The 21,884-nt window shown below is 36.1% G+C and overlaps 3 protein-coding genes across 6 annotated transcripts in view; 2 read left to right on the plus strand and 1 right to left on the minus strand.

Annotated features, from left to right (window-relative positions):
• Positions 1-21,884, minus strand: part of LOC129942652 (cholesterol 7-desaturase nvd) — a 176,406-nt gene that overhangs the window by 126,212 nt on the left and 28,310 nt on the right. The window lies entirely within an intron of this gene.
• On the plus strand, positions 2,702-8,115 carry LOC129942651 (cytochrome P450 307a1-like). Its single transcript, XM_056051681.1, has 2 exons — positions 2,702-4,258; positions 6,400-8,115. Exons 1-2 carry the CDS (start codon positions 3,805-3,807, stop codon positions 7,686-7,688), a joined length of 1,743 nt encoding a protein of 580 aa, XP_055907656.1. The 5' UTR covers positions 2,702-3,804; the 3' UTR covers positions 7,689-8,115.
• The window catches only part of LOC129942649 (catenin alpha), a 66,229-nt gene continuing 64,578 nt past the window's right edge, over positions 20,234-21,884 (plus strand). For 2 of the 4 annotated variants that reach the window (XM_056051677.1, XM_056051678.1), the window contains exon 1: positions 20,235-20,764. In XM_056051677.1, coding sequence (XP_055907652.1) covers positions 20,611-20,764 — 154 coding nt within the window. In that variant the 5' untranslated portion in view covers positions 20,235-20,610. Of the gene's footprint in view, positions 20,765-21,884 lie in introns of all 4 variants that reach the window. The other 2 variants (XM_056051676.1, XM_056051679.1) reach the window with 2 other exon arrangements.

Genomic DNA, 21,884 nt, shown 5'->3' on the forward strand with positions numbered 1-21,884 from the left:
TTTTTTTTTTATTCTAGAGTCTTCAAAATAATAGTGAACTCGAATTGGTCAAAATTAACTAAGCAGAAGTCAGTTTTGAAATAAAAAAATGTTTTGTAGTTTTTTCAATTGCTAGAATGAATTTCTTAATTTTTTTTATCGCCTCTATATTACGCTACATTGACTAAACAAGTTTTTGACATTTACTCACTAGTATTGCTTTCCAATTACTCACTAGTATTGCTTTCCATTGTAAGTCTTTATTGTGGAAAACTATAGTGTCTAAAAATGTTTTCATATCCTCTTACAAATTCTTGATCTTGACCTCGTAACTTCTGTGTTTTGAATGAACTTTAGAACCAGCGTTGTACTAAAGTGCCATTCAGCCCCAATATTTTTATTTTGGCACTTTGCACTGGGCCATTACGAAAAGGTCCCAGAATTGTAAAATTTAGAAACTAAAAACTAATTTTGAATAGAATAATAAATCATAACTTAAAAATTTTAGAAATCTATAATTTTCAAGTCATCGATATTTAGTATCATCCATATGCCAATTTTGCTGGGCGCATTCATTGAAAAATTCAACACACTAAATCGACTGACAGTAGTAATATGTAAGTGTAAAAATATTCATATGTGAAGTCTTATTTTGTGCTCAGATGGTCGAATTTCGACCACACGTGGTACTGTAAATACGAAAAAAAATAAGTTGCCCCAAAAAGTTCGGAATGGCAGCAAAAATGGCCCCAACATGTTTTTCCCCATTAACAACGCTGTTTAGAACCAACTGTCTTTTTCTGTGACGGTGAACGTATAATTCGTAGGGTGGTTAAATTTTAAGAGCTAAATGTAAAGTTTCTTTGCACCTAATTTAAGATTTCTCAATTTCAGACTAATTCATTTTTAACCATGGAAAGATACGCAATCGAGCAACGCGTTTAAGTTATTCAGGCTTATTATAAAAGCTGGCGTTCAAATCAAAATGCATATCGGGTATTTTGTGATTTTTTCGGTCAATTTAATCGTCAAATTAATGAGTTTACAATCGGAAAAATCGTGCAAAAATATGAGCAAACCTAGTCTGTATAAGATGTATGCTGTTCGCGATAGTGTGGCTGAAGAGCCGTCTACCTAAAAGCTTACATTTCCACGCTTTTAACTCAGGCAGTAAACTCAAGAACTAAAGCCTCTTTAACATTTCAAGCGTCTTTAATGGTCAATATTATGGCAAGAAATGGAAAGAGTGAATGATCAATTTTTGAAGAAAATTATCTTCTCTATCTTTAGTGGTGAGGCACATTTTCATTCGAATTCGAATTCGACAATAAGCATAATTTTCACATTTGGGAGAATGATAATCAAAGAGTGATTGTCGAAAAACCAATGAAACCATTTTGGTGCGGTTAATGGGCTGGCACCCATATTTTTTCTAAATAAGGCTGGTCAGGCAGTAGTTATCGTGAAATAATTACAAACTTTTTATGGCCCGAATTGGAAGATTTGGGTAGAGACGATATGTGGTTTCAATAGGACTGTGCAACTTGCCACACAGGTAACGAAATTACCGTGTTATCTTACGTAGTGGCAATGGCAATGGTCCGCCAAATTCGTGTGATTTGACACCGTTTGATTTCTTCTTTTTGGTTATTTGAAAGAAAAGATGTACATACCTATAGAATGAACGTGTCCCGTCGAGATCGCGTAATAGAGTCATACCAAAATTATTATATTAAAATTAAATTACAATGGTTACATAAATAATTTGTTATTTTTATTCAAAATCAACATCGGCCCTTAAAATTAAACAATCCTTTACAATTGCTTGGCCTTTCTTAACAGATTTGTACTTATTTTGTTTACATTTTGTCCGGCTTATCTGACTTTAATAAACTTTCTTATGTTTTGAACATATTGCAATAAGAAAATAGAAGTTTTATTTTAAAACTTTAAGTATTTGGAAATAACCTGTTTTTTTTAATTTTGTTTTACAGAAGATATTGAAAAACGCGGATAGGGCACTACCAGCCTTAATTTATGTGTGTTTTCTTTTATTTGCTCTTAATTCTAAAACATAATATATATTAAATTTTGTCTTCTTTTTTTTGTCTTCTTAGTTTAGTTTTTTTTATGCAATTATTTCTTATGATTTTTTTTATATTTCAAAAATATGGTCACCCCGAAATGCACAAGTTCTAGTAGATACACTACAAAAGTGATTAAGATTTTTTTTTCTCTATGATAATGATAATACATATTTTTAATTCCATAATCAAAAAACCACCCATCCCTATCGAGACATCACACAACATAAAGTTAAAGCAACACAGAAAATAAGAAGAAAAACAAAAACACGAAAATGGAAAAGAAAAACACTTTTAGACACAACTCATCAACATCTCGAGCCAGCCAGAGCCTAGAAAAAGAAGAAGAATCTAAGCATTTCTAAGTATCTATGCAATGTTTTTCTTTATTTTCTTTTTCCTTACAAATGATGAAGATGATGATGAATCCCTAGCTCAACGGATGGATGGACCTAGACTTAGATCATGCTATCCATAGAGAATAAAGATTCAAATGCTCATATAGAAGCTCTAACTAAGACTTTGGAGATAGGTACTGGCCAGGCCAAGACCATCTATCTATCTCGTCTAGAAGCGACATCAGGAAAATGTAAATATGTATCTTTGAAATACACACCGTGACCAGAAAGAATTACACTACGCGGTGCGACCGTAACGCGTATTGTTGTGTAATAACACACTCTAAAAAGTCTACTATCACAACACCTTAACCTCCTATGATGCGTCCTCACCGCAACTCAATCACAGATCTCTGATGATGGGAATAAAGGAAGCGTGAGGAATATCGAATCAAAGCCTCACAGCTCCAACTCCCATAGACAGTGATAGCATAATGTCTGCTCTGCATCAAGTAAAACAAACTGAAACTGGTCACTGGTCAATGAGGGATTCAGAATTCAGAATTCACAATTCTCAATTCAGATTGAATTGGATTGGATTTCTTGATCTTGTTGTTGTTGTTGTCGCCGATTAAGAAGATACTATTTTTGCTGATTTTCTTTTGCCCCTCAATACACACTCCAGCGGAGAGGCAATCGCGGTTCTCTTAGCTTCTGTTTCTAAGGTTCTGACTCTGCCTCCAATTCCGACTCTGAATCTGATTCTGATTCCGACTCTGGGCCACCAGCGAGCGATCGGCCTTACGACTTACGAGTGTTGTCGTCATTGTTTTTCTTTTTTTCTTTTATTTTTCGTATTTTCATTTTCTTATATCGCGGTATAGTGCGCGCCTTGTTGTATGGTGTGTACCGTGTGTACCTTGTATACCTTGTATACCGATACCTACCTTAAGTATAATGAGGCAAAGTGTGCCTGGTTCTTCTCCCACCATAGCTATAAAAGCCATCGCATAGAATCAAAAGTGCTCAGTTAAGAATTTTTGGTAACTTGAAAAAGGCACACGGCGAACCTTCTTCAAGCCCCACCAGTCTATCTGTCTGCCTGTCTGCCATAAATATTTGCTTCAGACGATAAATAGTTTGGTGTTGGCTGCGCTCCGATTAGGAACTTTTCGAACTTCAACCGATATTCTTAAAGAACCTCTTATAAATATAAGAATCAGTTAAGTGCGCTTTATAGGAAGACGAAGACCAAGACCACGACGACAACGACTACGAAGACGTGTCGATCAAGAAATTAAAAAAAAAAAGTGTCAAGTTTTATCAAACAATTTTTTAACCACCTCAATAAATCTGTGCTCTATCTATCCTGCAATCATCCCAAACACTTTAAGGAACTAAAAATGGAAGTTGCAGTTTTTGACATATTAATTCTCATCATTGTGATCATATCGTTCGGTGCTTACTTAAAAGTGATTTATGAATGTTTTCGCAAAGCCCGAGTTACGACAACACAATTTGGCAAAGTCCAAGGACAGGGACAACAAGGACACACCATCCAAAGGACCACTGGCGAAACAGTAACCCGTGAATATAAACAAGCTCCAGGGCCAATTCCATGGCCAGTTCTAGGCAATTTGGCAATGTTGGGTAAATACAAGGTGCCATTTGAAGCATTTACCGCCATTGCCAAGGAATATGGTGATGCTTATACACTGACTCTTGGGACAACCCGGTGTTTTGTGGTCAACAATTTAGAACTTATTCGGGAAGTGCTCAATCAGAATGGAAAGTTCTTCGGTGGACGTCCTGACTTTTTGCGCTATCACAAGCTATTTGGCGGAGATCGTAATAATTGTAAGTATTGATTATTTTATATTTTTCTGAGTGTTTTTTAAAAATTTGCTGCGTAAGTTTAGTTTGGATTTGGCGCATTTTTAAATTTAATTTTGCGTAGATTATAATTTTTTATATTTTATTTGAAAACAAGAAATGCGTGAGTGAAAATTTGTTTACATTTGCAGAAAATTTTCATAAAATGCGAACCGTAATTTGAGTAGAAGAAGTGATCCCATTTTTCATATTTGATTTGTTTGCAATTGTTTTGGAAATTCATTTGTGCGGGTTTTATTTTTGAGAATTTAAAAAAAAAGTGAAATAAGTGATTTTCATTTAAAAAAAAAGAATATTTGTTTAGATTTCCTGAATTCGATTTTGAAAAAAGTTTACCTATATTCATAATGCGGTCAACACGATTTTAAAAAAATATGAAACAGAGTTATTACATTAAATTGTGAGTTTTTTGAAAACTATTTTCAACTCTATTTTCTAAAAACATTAAAAATTAGTTCAACTAGAACAATAACAACCTCTGAACTTTTTTTGAGTCTTTTTCAACTTTTCAACGTGTTTCTAAAAGATTCTGTGGAACAAAATTTAATTTTTTTTTTAATTAAATTTCTGTGCCAAGACTGCACACCAAACAGTGACTTTTTGTGGATGTAATGTCCTCTCTTCCTTTGCCAATGGCAGAAACACCATTTTTGTGGCAGGTTTTAACAATTTGTATACATTGTTCGTGGTTAGATGATCCGTTTTCGTAAATGTCAGACTTTCAACTGAAAGAACAAAAATTGGTTTAACAACTTAGTTTGACAGATGTCGAATTCCAGATCTATACTTTTAAACCGCAAAATAGACAACCCGTTATATTGTTTTCCATTGTTTAAATTTATTTAAATGTCAAAAAATTTACTTTTTTCTATCTTACTTTCCATTGGGCAATATTTTGTATTGTTGTTGATCATATTTGTTGAATATAAATTTGACAGCTACGCTGACACATCTCCCATCAGAAAAAACGACATCTACATAGTTTCAAAATCTATTAATTTTCAATCCTGTTCTATTTGTCAATTTTCTAATTGAAATCCTTTTTTACGAATGGAATTTGATTACAAAAAAATCAATTCAAAAAGCATTTATGGTTGAAAAAATTACAATGGGTTTACACCATTTAAAAGAAGAACTTTATTCAGAAAATGTATTTGACTTTTGAGTTGAGAAATTCTGTTTATATGTCATTTTCTGCTCTATTAATCTGGTTGGGAAGATTTTGACATACATTTCAAATATAAACTACAGGAATTTTTACTGTTTGCTTTTAACTTTAACAATTCTTTGTCTTTTTTTATAAAGAAAGATTGAACGTATTGACAGATATACTTCTTCTGAAACGTCAAAGTATATGTCAAAATTTTTTCTTCCATTCATTCCATCTATCGCTATTTGAATTTAGAATAAATGTAACACTAGACAATTTCCCATTTAAAATGTCAACAAATTTTTGACGTTTCTATAAACAGATCAAGAATTATTCTCCTATGTCAACATTTTGAAATTCTTTGATTTCATTCGATCAAATATTTATTTTTATTTGTCTTCCTTATTTGCTTAAGAATTTTGTTTCTTAAATATTTTGCTGCAGTGTTGACTTTTAACGAGATAAGGAGAACGTTTTTCCACAATGTTGGAATTAAAAAAAAAACATATTTTGACAGGTATCTCAATTTTTATGAAAGATTTTCCTGTGCAAAACTAATTCTTTCTTATGTTCCTATTTTCATTGATCTAAACATAAAATCTATTAATATAAAACATTTGGATATTTCAAAATAAAACAAACAAACAAAAATAAACGTCAGAAATGTTTCTGACACTTGACTGGAATTTAATGTCAAAATTAACAGAACTTTACTTGAATTTATAAAATTAAAACATATTCATGAAAATTTTAGGTAATAATTGAAATATGTAGTTAAATATTCCTTTCTTCCCTCCCTTAAAAGTTGTAAATGGGAAACCATCTGTATTTGAACACAAAAGACTTGACAGGGTTTTATTCGGGCGCCATTTTAAAAAGCTTCCTCATTTTTATAATAAATTACACTCCTGTCCATTTTCTCACTGACTAAATCTTGGTTTTCTTTTTTTTACAGCTCTTGCTCTATGTGATTGGTCTCAATTGCAACAGAAACGTCGTAATCTCGCCCGTCGCCATTGTTCCCCACGTGATGCTTCATCGTACTTCTCCAAAATGAACGATGTCGGTTGCATTGAAATGCAGGAATTCATGGACATGCTGGACAAACGCATTGTGCCCGGTCAAGAAATCGAAATCAAGCAGTTTATTCAGCAAACCTGTGCCAATATGTTCAGCCAGTATATGTGTTCGGTGCGTTTTGACTATGATGATGTTGAATTCCAAAAGATCGTCTGGTGGTTCGATGAGATCTTCTGGGAAATCAATCAGGGCTACGCTGTTGATTTTCTGCCCTGGTTAGCTCCGCTGTACAAGAAACATTTACAGAAAATCATCAATTGGTCAACTGGAATTCGGAAATTCATATTGGAACGTGTGATCAATGATCGTGAGCAGAACATCGATCTGGATGAACCGGAGCGAGATTTCACCGATGCACTATTGAAGAGTTTGGCGGAGGACAAGAATGTTTCGAGGGACACGATTATATTCATGTTGGAAGACTTTCTGGGTGGACACTCGGCTGTGGGAAATTTGGTTATGCTGGCCATCGCCTATGTTGTGAGGAATCCAGAGGTTGGAGTGAAGATTCAAGAGGAAGTTGACAGGATCACTGAGGGAGGAAAGCGTTTTGTGAACTTTATGGACATGGAAATCATGCCCTACACAATGGGAACGATTTATGAGACTCTCCGTTACTCCTCGTCTCCGATTGTGCCCCATGTCGCCACGGAAGACTCAGTCGTCTCCGGGTATGGAGTGACCGCAGGAACTGTGGTATTCATCAACAACTACGAGCTCAACACAAGTCCGAAGTACTGGGACGAGCCGGAGAAGTTCAATCCCGAAAGATTCGTTGAAACTGTTCCACCACCGTCGTCGATTGCCACAAAACGAAAGTGCTCGGAATCCTCAGATTCAGGAGTCGACAGCGAAAAGGAATCCACCAGAACAACAACAAAGATCACCGACATTGAAATCAAATCAACAGAGATTCCACAGCAACAGACCCGCCTCAAAAAGAACATCCCACACTTCTTGCCATTCAGCATCGGAAAGAGGACATGCATCGGACAAAACCTCGTCCGAGGGTTCGGCTTCATATTGCTGGCGAACATTCTTCAACGCTACAATCTGCACTCAAACGATCTGAGCCAAATCCAAACAGTCCCAGCCTGTGTAGCCCTTCCCTGCAAGGGTTTCCCCCTAGTCTTTACGCCGAGGGAAAACGCTCCTAAAATATAATAAAAACCATCAATCTCAATAATTCTAGGTTTAGACAAATTTCTAAGTATCTCAAAACATGCACAATTCTAACTCTCTCTCAATTTTCAAAAACCCTCAAAACTTAAAACTCAAAAAGATCGAAAAGCGGGAACTCAATGAAAACTTAAAATAATTATATACGTAAATCGGGTTTATGGCTGCGGGTTTTGGAAAAACACAAAAACAAATGACTTTTCTCTCAAACAAAAGAAAACTAAAATTGAAACTTAAAAATCTCATAGATTAATTATTAATTAATTGATATTTGACTTAAATATGTTTATCTCATAGAATAATTTTTGTTATTATTATTTTTTTTATTATATTATCTACTTTTTACTTTACCCGCAAATACTATCTCATTTTTATTATTATTATAATTATTATTATTATTAATTTGTTGCTAAGTAGGTTTATTTTTTTGTTTTTGTAAAAAGAAAAAGAAAATATTAGAAAGAATTTTTTAAATTTATATTTTAGTAGATCTTTTTTTCACATTATATAAAGGCTATATAAAATACTATATACATTATTATATATTTTTTTGAGTTTGTTTAGTTATTTTAAATATATATTTTATTATATACTATTATCTTAATAAGACTGAATAATATTAGCAATAATAATTATGCAACAATATATAAAAAGTAAAACTAAAAATACTTAAAATGGAAATTCCTTAAAAGCAAAATTCCAGTTTTTAAAAAAATGTTAACTTAAAAGTACTTAATTGAAAATTTAAACCAGTTCCAGTTTATATATATTTAAAATAAATGTTTATGTATTTATATTAAAAACAATAAATGGTAGAATGAAAATTAATTGTAAAACTTTATTATATTTTGTGGTAGTTGTTTGAAAAAAAAAAGAAAAAGAATATAATTTTATATTGTTGAAAGAAAAGTAAAATTAAAAACAAATAATCAACATTTTTATACAAAACGAATAAATTATTATTTTAATTGAAAGTTTTTTGTTTTTCTAATTCCTATAAACAAATAACGTAAATAAGAGTTATTTGTGCTTTTATGGTGGAACTTTAGTTGCAAGGGAAGGTTTTGCATTCATAAGATAAATTAACTCTTTGTGCAAACTTCAATACAAAAATATTGATTTGTGTTTCGTGACAAATAGAACTTGACATTTACTGACATTGGATAGGCTATCCTGGATGGGTGAATTTAAGATACCTTATTAAACGAACTGGATAGCTAGATCGAGATACATATATTGCAAAATATAAAAGCAAATACTAGCTGTTCATACAAATTATTGTAAAATAAAAATTTCAATGGGATATTTTCGTAATTTACTGGATTTTTACCAAAAATACATAATAATTTGAAATCAGTTTTCGGGTTGCTTTTAATTTAACGATATGTTCAATTAGTTGTTCTGTCAGATCACAATGCGACCCCTTCGAAAAAATTTTATTAAATGGACAGTTTAACCATATGCTGAATTAGCTGTTCTGTAAGATACCCACAAAGAACGGACACTTTTGGATACCTTTGGATTTCTTTTTTGTCAGATTTTAGATTTGTTTTTTGTTTAAAAGTCAGAATATGATTCGATGTAACAACCAATTCATCCAAAATAACTTCCATGTTTAAGAAATAAGAAATTTTAAAATAGAACTATATTAAATAAACCACATTATATTCATCAAACTGACAGATGAAATGATGGCGCAAAAATCCACTGTTAACTAGGGCCTAGTGGCTTACAACTCTCATACATTAATGTGTTGTCAGGGATGGGATTGATCTACCGTTTTAAGCCGAACGGCTGGTTTGAGAAAGTACTTTTCATGACAAGAAATAATCATATTGGGGTTGTCAATTCTTTGTAAAAGGCAGTAAAAGTGGAAAAAACTTAACATCGCACTGGCAAGGATGCCCAAAACCTATGACGGTCCTACGCATCTTTTTTTTAATTCATTTGTATTAGTCTATTCTTAATATTATTAAAGCTTGACAAAAATTCATAAAACTAGCTTAATTATCTATAACTTACAACTAACTTGCTGGTCCCGTACGGACACTCTAAGTTAAAATATGACACTTAATACTACTGCCTTTCGGCACTAAGATATTTTTCACTATAATGCATTTTTTTTTTTAGAAAATTAAAAAAAAAAAACTAATTTCAATACTAACTTACTTAATTAGTGTACCGCTACAGTCCGGGGCGGACCTGGGCCTCAACCAACATGCGTCTCCAGCCAGCTCGTCCATTCACTCTACATGACCTAGCCATCTAAGCCGTTGGACTTTAATTCTAATATCTAGGTCAGTGTCGCTGTACAGCCCTATATTCTCCATCTATGCATACGGGACGGGAATTTAACTTAAAAACTACTTAAAATTAGTTCCTTAAAATAAAACTTAAAATAACTTAAACTACGAGTACCTACTCTATTAAGTGCCCACTACCTACTATCAAGTGTCGATTGAAGCCACCAAAATTGGTTCTCCTGCTTAACCCTATCAGTTCTGTCCCGTTTGGGCACTGTCCTACTGTACCACGGAACTGCCAATCTACCCTGTATCAGACCTCATTTATCTAAAAAGAGGAATGGCTCTGGTGGAATAAAGCCCCTCAATCGTGCAGTCTCAAAATACTCGTCGTTCGGATAGAACGCCCTGAAAATTAAATTGTTGGTCGAAAACATATGTTTTGCAATGTGACCTGGAACGAGTTTTACCACGAAATTGTCAATTCCCTTGATTCCAGGCCCGTTATATAGAACCTCGTTGGAATAGTAATGCACGTAAGAAGATTCGACTGTTCAATATAAGCTGATACAACGTCGTAAAAGCTGCTGCTCGAACACCTGAAACTTCTCCATCTGGGAAGGGGCAACGTTGATCCACGCATAAACGATCATCGGCCGTATGAGGGCCATGTAGCAAATTACCTTTGCCGTTTCGTCAGAGCGAAGGCTCTTCTGGCCCTGGTCAGAGCAGCATTTATATGTCTGTCGAAATATAAATATTGATCTAACCATGATACCGAGTTACTTCACTACACTTTTGCTCGCTAATGGCTGCCCGTGAAGATCAACGATGACCATCTTGCGCCTATTCTTACACGTATCCCTAGTGGCCCTAGCCAACAGAGTCCAGTACAGAATTGTCTCCGACTTCTGGACATTTATTTTTAGTTTCCAGTCGTCGCAATATCGCTGAATTTTGTCGAAATCCAGCTGCAAGACAATTCTAATAACCTCAACCTTTCGGGCCGTTCTGTACGCAATTATATCGTCGGCGTACGCAATTGCCTTTGTAAGACTACCTATCAGATCGCTGGTGTAAATGCTGAAGAGAATCGGCGAATTCACCGCTCCCTGTTGAAGACCATTTTTAATTGAGAATGTTGTGGTAGAAGTTACATTGCCACTTTTGACAACAAACTTTCTACCGTTAAGCATATCATAAAGTATATACAACAAATGCTTGCTTATGCCAAGCCTGCTCAGTTTTAGGTTAAGACCCTCTTACCATACGGTGTCAAAGGCCTTTTCCAAATCAACCAGAACAGCACCTGTGCATTGTTGTTTTGATTTATTCCATTGGATATCAGAAACGAGTTCAGACGCAGCATGAATTGTGTCATGACTCATGACCCACCTTGAAGCCGAAATGTTTATCCGGAACTATTTTGCTGTCCGCAACCCACTTAGTCAGAGCCCTATTAATGATTTTTTCGAAAACTTTGCTAAGAGGAGAGGATGAACTACAGGGGTCTTCCAATGCACTGGATAATATCCATTATTCAGTTTAGTATTGAAGAGTGTGGTGTAAATGTCAATTTCCTCCACCGGTAAATGTCTAAGTACAACGTTGGATATACAATCGATACCTGCTGACTTTTTGTGTTGTATTGAATTGAAGATGAACTGAAGCTCAACCTTCGTCACTAACAAGGGATTAGGACCCATTTGCTCAGCGATTATGGCATTTGCCATGGAATCGTCATATAACCTCATGAAACCGCGGTTCTCAGATCGCCATTGCGTGATATTCTTTCGGAGGTAAAAGTGATTAAGTAGGGCTCTGTTTTTGAGGTCGTGGTTGGGGCGAATGCTAACATTCATTTTGTATACTTGCTGGAAAGCAGCTCCCTCAGCTTCCACTTCGGATCTTCAATTAAGTAAAAGACATCGTCAAAGATGGCTTCTTCTGGATCTATTTGCGCTGTCCTTAGTACGTCACTGTTCTCTTCAGTTCTTTGAAGTTTCAGACACGAAAGGTCATTATCGTTTTTTTTTTTCTTGAATATCTTGTTGATTTTGGGCAAGATACTAGGGTCACTCGAATTAACTGACCGGATCTTGCGGTCCCAGTACTCGTTAATTGATAACCTGCAGTTCTGCTTAATCAACAGATTGACATTTTTTATTGATGCCTTCAGTGTCCTAACCTTCAAGTCGTGTGGGTCTGTATCTCGTCTGTACGTTGATGGGTGTTTGCGCAAGCGGTTTGAACCAAATCAAACAATTTTGAATTTTCCGTGCCTGCACAAACATGTTTGTGTGGTGTGTTTTGAATTTTGCTCAAACCGATGCTAATTTTCATAAAGTTAACATGAAAAGTTGTTAAAGTCAACGCTGGACGAGTTTTCCAATTCATTTAACTAGTTGGAATGTCCAAAAATAGATGTTTTTTGTACCACGCAACTAATATTGCTCAAGCATGTTTTTTTCGTGTGTGGCGAAACTATGTTTTTTCAAGCACATGGTATCTAGCACCTGATGTAGTTCACCAATTTATAATGTCGTTTGTACTTTTGAAAGTACTCGTATGCTTTTCTCACTGTTTAAATATTATGTAAATATTAGCTTGCATATGCAGTGAACTTAAAATTTATATTTATTTGTAATTAAATTATATCTTCAAAAGCTGTGTTATAATCAAGATCATAGATAGGGGAGATACTGAGGGATACCGTTGTGGAGTTGTTGGGAAGAGGAAAAGCACGTTAACAAGATTGTTCGACTAAAAAGAAACAATTTTATGAAGTTGTACATTTTTTGACCAAATCCTCAACTCCTTAATTCATTGAGGTTAGATGAGTTCAAATGCTTTTTTGAAATCCAGTGATAACAGACCTCTACCGGGTTTCAAAGCTACCTGTAATGTAATGATTAGTATTTGACAAATAACCTGCTTTTGTTCATTGTATATGGTTAATTAGTTCCTTAAAATAAAACTTAATTAGTTCCTTAAAATAAAACTTAAAATAACTTAAACTACGAGTACCTACTCTATTAAGTGCCCACTACCTACTATCAAGTGTCGATTGAAGCCACCAAAATTGGTTCTCCTGCTTAACCCTATCAGTTCTGTCCCGTTTGGGCACTGTCCTACTGTACCACGGAACTGCCAATCTACCCTGTATCAGACCTCATTTATCTAAAAAGAGGAATGGCTCTGGTGGAATAAAGCCCCTCAATCGTGCAGTCTCAAAATACTCGTCGTTCGGATAGAACGCCCTGAAAATTAAATTGTTGGTCGAAAACATATGTTTTGCAATGTGACCTGGAACGAGTTTTACCACGAAATTGTCAATTCCCTTGATTCCAGGCCCGTTATATAGAACCTCGTTGGAATAGTAATGCACGTAAGAAGATTCGACTGTTCAATATAAGCTGATACAACGTCGTAAAAGCTGCTGCTCGAACACCTGAAACTTCTCCATCTGGGAAGGGGCAACGTTGATCCACGCATAAACGATCATCGGCCGTATGAGGGCCATGTAGCAAATTACCTTTGCCGTTTCGTCAGAGCGAAGGCTCTTCTGGCCCTGGTCAGAGCAGCATTTATATGTCTGTCGAAATATAAATATTGATCTAACCATGATACCGAGTTACTTCACTACACTTTTGCTCGCTAATGGCTGCCCGTGAAGATCAACGATGACCATCTTGCGCCTATTCTTACACGTATCCCTAGTGGCCCTAGCCAACAGAGTCCAGTACAGAATTGTCTCCGACTTCTGGACATTTATTTTTAGTTTCCAGTCGTCGCAATATCGCTGAATTTTGTCGAAATCCAGCTGCAAGACAATTCTAATAACCTCAACCTTTCGGGCCGTTCTGTACGCAATTATATCGTCGGCGTACGCAATTGCCTTTGTAAGACTACCTATCAGATCGCTGGTGTAAATGCTGAAGAGAATCGGCGAATTCACCGCTCCCTGTTGAAGACCATTTTTAATTGAGAATGTTGTGGTAGAAGTTACATTGCCACTTTTGACAACAAACTTTCTACCGTTAAGCATATCATAAAGTATATACAACAAATGCTTGCTTATGCCAAGCCTGCTCAGTTTTAGGTTAAGACCCTCTTACCATACGGTGTCAAAGGCCTTTTCCAAATCAACCAGAACAGCACCTGTGCATTGTTGTTTTGATTTATTCCATTGGATATCAGAAACGAGTTCAGACGCAGCATGAATTGTGTCATGACTCATGACCCACCTTGAAGCCGAAATGTTTATCCGGAACTATTTTGCTGTCCGCAACCCACTTAGTCAGAGCCCTATTAATGATTTTTTCGAAAACTTTGCTAAGAGGAGAGGATGAACTACAGGGGTCTTCCAATGCACTGGATAATATCCATTATTCAGTTTAGTATTGAAGAGTGTGGTGTAAATGTCAATTTCCTCCACCGGTAAATGTCTAAGTACAACGTTGGATATACAATCGATACCTGCTGACTTTTTGTGTTGTATTGAATTGAAGATGAACTGAAGCTCAACCTTCGTCACTAACAAGGGATTAGGACCCATTTGCTCAGCGATTATGGCATTTGCCATGGAATCGTCATATAACCTCATGAAACCGCGGTTCTCAGATCGCCATTGCGTGATATTCTTTCGGAGGTAAAAGTGATTAAGTAGGGCTCTGTTTTTGAGGTCGTGGTTGGGGCGAATGCTAACATTCATTTTGTATACTTGCTGGAAAGCAGCTCCCTCAGCTTCCACTTCGGATCTTCAATTAAGTAAAAGACATCGTCAAAGATGGCTTCTTCTGGATCTATTTGCGCTGTCCTTAGTACGTCACTGTTCTCTTCAGTTCTTTGAAGTTTCAGACACGAAAGGTCATTATCGTTTTTTTTTTTCTTGAATATCTTGTTGATTTTGGGCAAGATACTAGGGTCACTCGAATTAACTGACCGGATCTTGCGGTCCCAGTACTCGTTAATTGATAACCTGCAGTTCTGCTTAATCAACAGATTGACATTTTTTATTGATGCCTTCAGTGTCCTAACCTTCAAGTCGTGTGGGTCTGTATCTCGTCTGTACGTTGATGGGTGTTTGCGCAAGCGGTTTGAACCAAATCAAACAATTTTGAATTTTCCGTGCCTGCACAAACATGTTTGTGTGGTGTGTTTTGAATTTTGCTCAAACCGATGCTAATTTTCATAAAGTTAACATGAAAAGTTGTTAAAGTCAACGCTGGACGAGTTTTCCAATTCATTTAACTAGTTGGAATGTCCAAAAATAGATGTTTTTTGTACCACGCAACTAATATTGCTCAAGCATGTTTTTTTCGTGTGTGGCGAAACTATGTTTTTTCAAGCACATGGTATCTAGCACCTGATGTAGTTCACCAATTTATAATGTCGTTTGTACTTTTGAAAGTACTCGTATGCTTTTCTCACTGTTTAAATATTATGTAAATATTAGCTTGCATATGCAGTGAACTTAAAATTTATATTTATTTGTAATTAAATTATATCTTCAAAAGCTGTGTTATAATCAAGATCATAGATAGGGGAGATACTGAGGGATACCGTTGTGGAGTTGTTGGGAAGAGGAAAAGCACGTTAACAAGATTGTTCGACTAAAAAGAAACAATTTTATGAAGTTGTACATTTTTTGACCAAATCCTCAACTCCTTAATTCATTGAGGTTAGATGAGTTCAAATGCTTTTTTGAAATCCAGTGATAACAGACCTCTACCGGGTTTCAAAGCTACCTGTAATGTAATGATTAGTATTTGACAAATAACCTGCTTTTGTTCATTGTATATGGTTATGGTTATCCATTTTTTGATTCTGACATTTACGAAAAACTTTTCAACAGGGACAAAGCTGCAAGACTAGCCTCTCATTGAGACTCCTACAAAGAATCCCTAAGAATCTACAAGAAGGCACTACGAAAATCCAAGTGATTTTCTTGGCGATCCTTCTATGGCACGAAAGAAGAAACTTCTGAAGCCTCTAGGTTACGGAAAATTCTTTCAACTAATCCATCTATGCCAAGCTGTTTGAAAAATGAAGCTCCTGGACAAATTCAAGTAATGAATCGCTGAAATTACTATTGGACACTCACTTTCCTGGTAGTTCTCTTACCGAAACTTGCAACAGTTATATATACGTTCAAGTTCAAATGCAACATATCCACAAGGTCTGATCACAAGGGATAAGCTACAATGGTCTCTCAACAGCTTCAAACCATTTAAAGATGCAGGACCAGATGGAATAATACCAGCCGAATTACAAAAGACTTCTGACATAATTGCACCAATCCTTGAGGCAATTTTTACCAGCTGTCTTTACCTGGTCTATGTTCCCTCGACATGGAAAGAAGTTAAAGTTGTTTTTATACCCAAAGCAGGTAAATGCTCGCAAGTCAATCCTAAAGATCTACGACCTATAAGTCTATCATCATTCCTTCTTAAGACCTTGGAAAGATTGATTGATATCCATTTAAGGACAAGTATTGATACAAGACTTATGTCTTCGTCTCAATATGCCTACTGTAAAGGTAAATCGGTGGAAACAACGGTACACACCTTAGTACGCACCTTCGAATATTCCCTCCATCATAAAGAGTTCACTATGGTTGCTTTCCTTGACATCGAAGGTGCCTTTAAGAACGTAGACACATCTGCACTAACATCTCTAAATGTAGAGAGTTCACTTCGGGAGTTAATTAATTTAATGCTTACTAGCAGAATAATTAACTCAAAACTGGGCAACTCTTCTAGTAGACGATTCGTTAGTAGAGGGACACCACAAGGTTGTATTCTATCCCCTCTCCTCTGAAACCTAGTGGTAAATGAATCCTAACTAGTCTGGATCCGGAGCGTTTCAGAGTGATAACCTATGTGGACGACGTTGCTATAGCAGTTTCAGGAAAGCATCTTAACATCCTAAAAGAACTTTTACAAAATGCCTTGGACAGACTAATACTTTGGGCTGATCGGTGTGGACTGGGTGATAACCCACACAAAACGGATTTGATCTTATTTTCGAGGAGTTACAAAATTCCATTTGTCAACCCTCCTTATATTAAAGGAATCTAATTCTTGTCTTAGACAAAAAACTAAATTGGAAACGTAACGTACAGGAAAGAGTCAAATAAGCTACTGTAGCTCTCTTTTCTTGCAAAAAAGCTATTTGTAATAAATGGGGTTTACAACCCAGAATCACAGGCTATACACATCGGTAATCAGACCGATTTTAATGTACTGTGTGGCAGTATGGTGGACTGCTTTAGAGAAAGGTATAAACAGGGATAAGCTAAATAAAGTCCAACGTTCAGCTTGCCTACGTATAAGCGGATCGCTTCGCAAGACCCCGTCTGCGGCACTGGACACCTTGTTCTTCCTCACACATCTTGACATATTAAGCGAACAAATAGCTGCAAGCTCTGCTATTTGCCTCAAAGCTTCGTCGCAGTGGACTAACAACAACATTTGCCACTCCGTAATTCTAAGGTATTTAGAATCAAACTGCAATTTGATAGAATTTTCCAGATTTCTATACCTCCCAGATCTTTCTGGAGATTGGACATTCTTTGAGGATGGGTCAATCCATTTTTATCAGTCAGGCGGAACTTTTGGCGATAAAAGAAGTCTTGTTCTGGCTTAAAGAAAACGTGATATCACTTCTAATATCCGTATTTTCTCAGATAGTCAGGCTGCCATCAAATATCTGGACTCTGTCCCTACAAACGCTATAACAGTCTATAACTCTCGATCATCTCTAATGAAGATGGTACAACAGTTTAATATTCACCTTTACTGTAAGGCATTTGAACTCGCCAGGAACGGTACAGTGCAGCCCATCCTACAACGTTTGACACACTGGCATACCAATCGGTACTTGTAAACTGTTGCTAATGCAAGACGCTGTGAGGAGGGCAGGCACCAGATGGAACAACATCACCACGTGTCAAGTCACAAAAAACATCTGCCAACACTGGATTTAAAACGTTCAAGGTGCTTGCTCTCCTTAAGCAGATCGCATATAAGCTCGATAACAGGTGTCATAACCGGACACTGTCTAATAGGAAAGCACGCCACGAGACTAGGCGTATTCTCAAATGACTTTTGCAGAAGCTGTATGGACGAGGAAGAGGAAGAAACGGTTCTTCATCTTCTCTTCACATGCCCTGCTCTAGCTCAAAAACGCAAGAATTACCTAGGAGAATTCTTCTTTAACGATCTAAATGATCTAAATCATATCGGTATAATCACCCTCTCACGTTTCATAAGGGACTCAAGCTGGTTCCATTGAGCTTAGGAGATAGCCTCAAGATTCATGTGGTATCACAATGGGCCATTAAACTGGCCGAAGTGTGTCCGTTTCCATCTTGGACAGCCACTATAACCTCACCTAACCTGACATTTACGAAAATGGATCGCTTCACTCATAAAAATTGTTACAACCTACGACAAAAATGGTGATTCTGTCCAGCCCCGTCGAGCGGAAGGAAAGAAGGACCCCCTCCCCAGCCCCAGTATTTTCTAGATGCCCGCAAAATTGAAAGCAACGAGAATATACTCTATATTTATCATCAACATACCTATTTTCACTTATTTTTAGAAGCCCGAAAATTTAAAACCTTTCGCAATCGGGCCCCTGTTTGCATGTTATTTGCCAATCAATCAGTGACAGACTTGCAGATCTGGGCCCCTGATTATTATTGGCGTACATTTTTGTTAATATTTTATGGAAAATTGGGCAACTCTAAACTATTGAAAGAAAGTTATAATTAATTTTTTCGCTTTTCTTATTCAATATAGCGTAAATTTTAAATTTATTTTATTTCGAAAATGTTTAAAGTAAAAGTAAAGGGCCCGGCAAATTGAAATAAAATACAAATATTTATTTCGGTTTCTGTTTTTATAAATTTTCTTTTCTTCTATTTTTGTTTCTGCTGTAAACGAAATTTTTAATTCGGACTAGGAATATAAGGCGATGGCAATCTTATTGGAGAGCCAAATAATGGTATTTATGACGCTTTACTTCAGGAACACTTGGAAAAAGTAAGAATTTCACAACAAGAGCACAAACGTTTGCAAGTCCACTACCTTGCCGTTGAGATTCAAAATGAGTTCATTAAAATTTGTGCCCAACATGTGAATTCAGCTATTTTGATGGAGATTGAATTCGCTATAATTGTCGATGCAACACCCGATTCAAGTCATGTGGAACAAAACATATTTATTTTGCGATATCTGTATAATGGTGCACGAATGCCGTGTATTCACCATGTGCAGCTCACAGCCTTAACTTGTGTGGAGTCGATTCAGCGAAATGTTGTACTGCCGCAATCACATTTTTTGGAGTTGTTCAAAAGTGTTTCAATTTTTTTAGCAGCAGTGCCCAAATTTGGTAAATTCTTAAGAAAAATGTACCCGGATCCCTTCAACTTTCCGATACAAGATGGTCAGCTAGAATTGAGGCAGTGAAGCCGTCTGAAAAACCTTATAACATCATAAGAAGTCTTAAGTGATATTAAGTCACTGTTCTGGTCACTGGTCAGGAGGTGTGATTGGTCCTTATTCCTTCTAAAACGTCGATGGAACGATAGTCACCGTTAATTCAAATCGTTATTTTCATACATTAACCTACTTCTTTTGCTTGTTATTGAAGACTACGATTTGAAGAATATGTGGTTTCAACAAGACGGTACCACATTTCTCGTCGTGGCGATATCAACTGGCCACAAATATCATGTGATTTGACACTGCTGGACTTTTGTTTTATTAGGCTACGAGAAATACCGTGTTTATGCAGATAAATTTTGAACTCTTGAGCACTTAAAAACCAACATTCGTCAAGTTATGTCTGAGATACCGCCCAATATTACTCAAAAAGTAGTCGAAAGTTACGTCAAAAGAATCGATGCTTGCATCATTAGCGTGGTGGTCATTTAAATGACGTAGTATTTCACACAAAATGTCAATGTTTAAATTTTATAATGAAAATGAAATATCATATAAAAAAATATTTGATATGTGGTTTACATAATATGTACGTTTACTTTTGAAACCGCAAAATAGATAGCCCTTCCCAAACAATTATTTGCTTCGTATCCAATTTTTTAAACTCTCAACGGTGATTCCAAAGCGCCACCTTACTGATTCTAGCAAAACTATACCACTCTTCCATATTCATCGTCATCTCATTCCGTTCCCATCAACAAACACGAACGAAAGAGACAAACATATCTCCTATTCTCCTCTCCACCAACGACGCCATGTTTGTTGAAAATACAATAAAATAAAAAACATATACTGTTCGCTTTTTGTCGTGTCGCGATTTTTTCACTCCGCGAAAATTTCACAATTTCCATGAAAAATCAACTCTTTCCCAATTAAAAGTTTCTAAAAATTCATAGTTCTTAAGTCAACGAATTGAATTCCTATAAAATTATCCCCTCAATCATTCGATTTATGTGAAAATTATTCATTCAAAGAAAAGAAAATCAAGTGAACTCTTCGTTCGATTAATTGTCAAAAGGCGTTGACACTTCTTCTTTTTTGTTTCTTTCCCTTGAAGCAAAAGTGAAGAAAATTTGTGAAAAATCATAAAATAAAATAAAAATCCATAAAAATAAAGAAGCAACAACAGAATTAATAAAAAAAAGTGTTAAAATGGGAACATTAGCTGATTTCGGACAAATTGCCATGAAATGGGATCCAAAGAATCTAGAAATTCGTACAATGTCGGTGGAGAAGACGCTCGAGCCGCTGGTGCTGCAGGTCACCACTTTGGTTAACACAAAGGGCCCCAGCAAAAAGAAAAAAGGTAAGTGGACATAAGTGCATAAGTGAATTTTGTGGACAGTGGAGTCCAGTGAAGCAGTATTTCTTTTTTCTCATGGGAAACTTATTATTGATGAAGATTTGGTGGTGGCTATTTGGCTATTTTTCTGTTTGCTGTTGCTTTCTTATTGCTGCGGGTGTAATTTACCTCCATTGATCTCTGCTCTGCTCTTGTTGTCCGTTGTTGCCTTGTCTACCTTGATTTTTATACTTCTATTAGTCATGCCCCCAATGCGATGCGATGAGATGAGAAAATAAAGCACAAAAAAATGCTAAAAGTTTTCTCTGTCTGTCGCTATACCAAAATGCAAAATGTGGATTTATTGGAAAAATCAGGAATTCAGCTCGAAGTCCAGGAGTGAGATATTATATTTAATTGCAAATGCAATCGGATACATGTCCCAATTCCTGACGAATGGATTTTGTTCGAACAACAACAAACTGGCAGCGCAGCCAGCCACCACTCAATTTTCAATTAATTAGGCAATAGAGACACACTCCAAGAGGCGAGACAATGATTGCTAGCTGTTTGAGTTATCCATTGCACATAGGTATAAGAATGTAGGTACAATAATACTGGGACTTGGAAAACTCAAGTTGGCAAATAGTCACGTAGAGGTTTGGTTGGACAGAGTAGAGGGAAAGTTGCACGAGTACGAGTACAGCGGGGTGGCTAAATCCATCCATTAGATACACGCGATGGTGAGGTAAATTAAATTAACCGTCTCCCTACTCCACCGATGTACTCGGGTGTAGGGGTATGAATAATGTTGTTTTACAATAATTGCGTTAAAATTACATTTTCATACCTTTTTACCTTTAGAGTTTCTTAAAGGGGGGTAACTCAAAAGTGGGATAGCAATTGAATATTTTCTGTGTTGAGGAAGCAGAGAAAGGAGCTGCTACCACGGTGGGGAACTGCATGAAATTGAATTGATTTTCGCTCCTTAAACCTCAGATTAGACATTTAAGTTTGCCCTAATTTTTCTGCGAGTTGCACCTCTTTTTCTTAAATTTAATTGTTTCTAGTAAGACAGTTCCTTGCTCCTTCAATTTGAAACCTCTACGACAATGGAGGAAGATTAATGAGGCTTTATTGATGA

Source organism: Eupeodes corollae, chromosome 1 (genome assembly GCF_945859685.1).
Source record: "Eupeodes corollae chromosome 1, idEupCoro1.1, whole genome shotgun sequence".
In the NCBI taxonomy this organism is placed as follows: domain Eukaryota; kingdom Metazoa; phylum Arthropoda; class Insecta; order Diptera; family Syrphidae; genus Eupeodes; species Eupeodes corollae.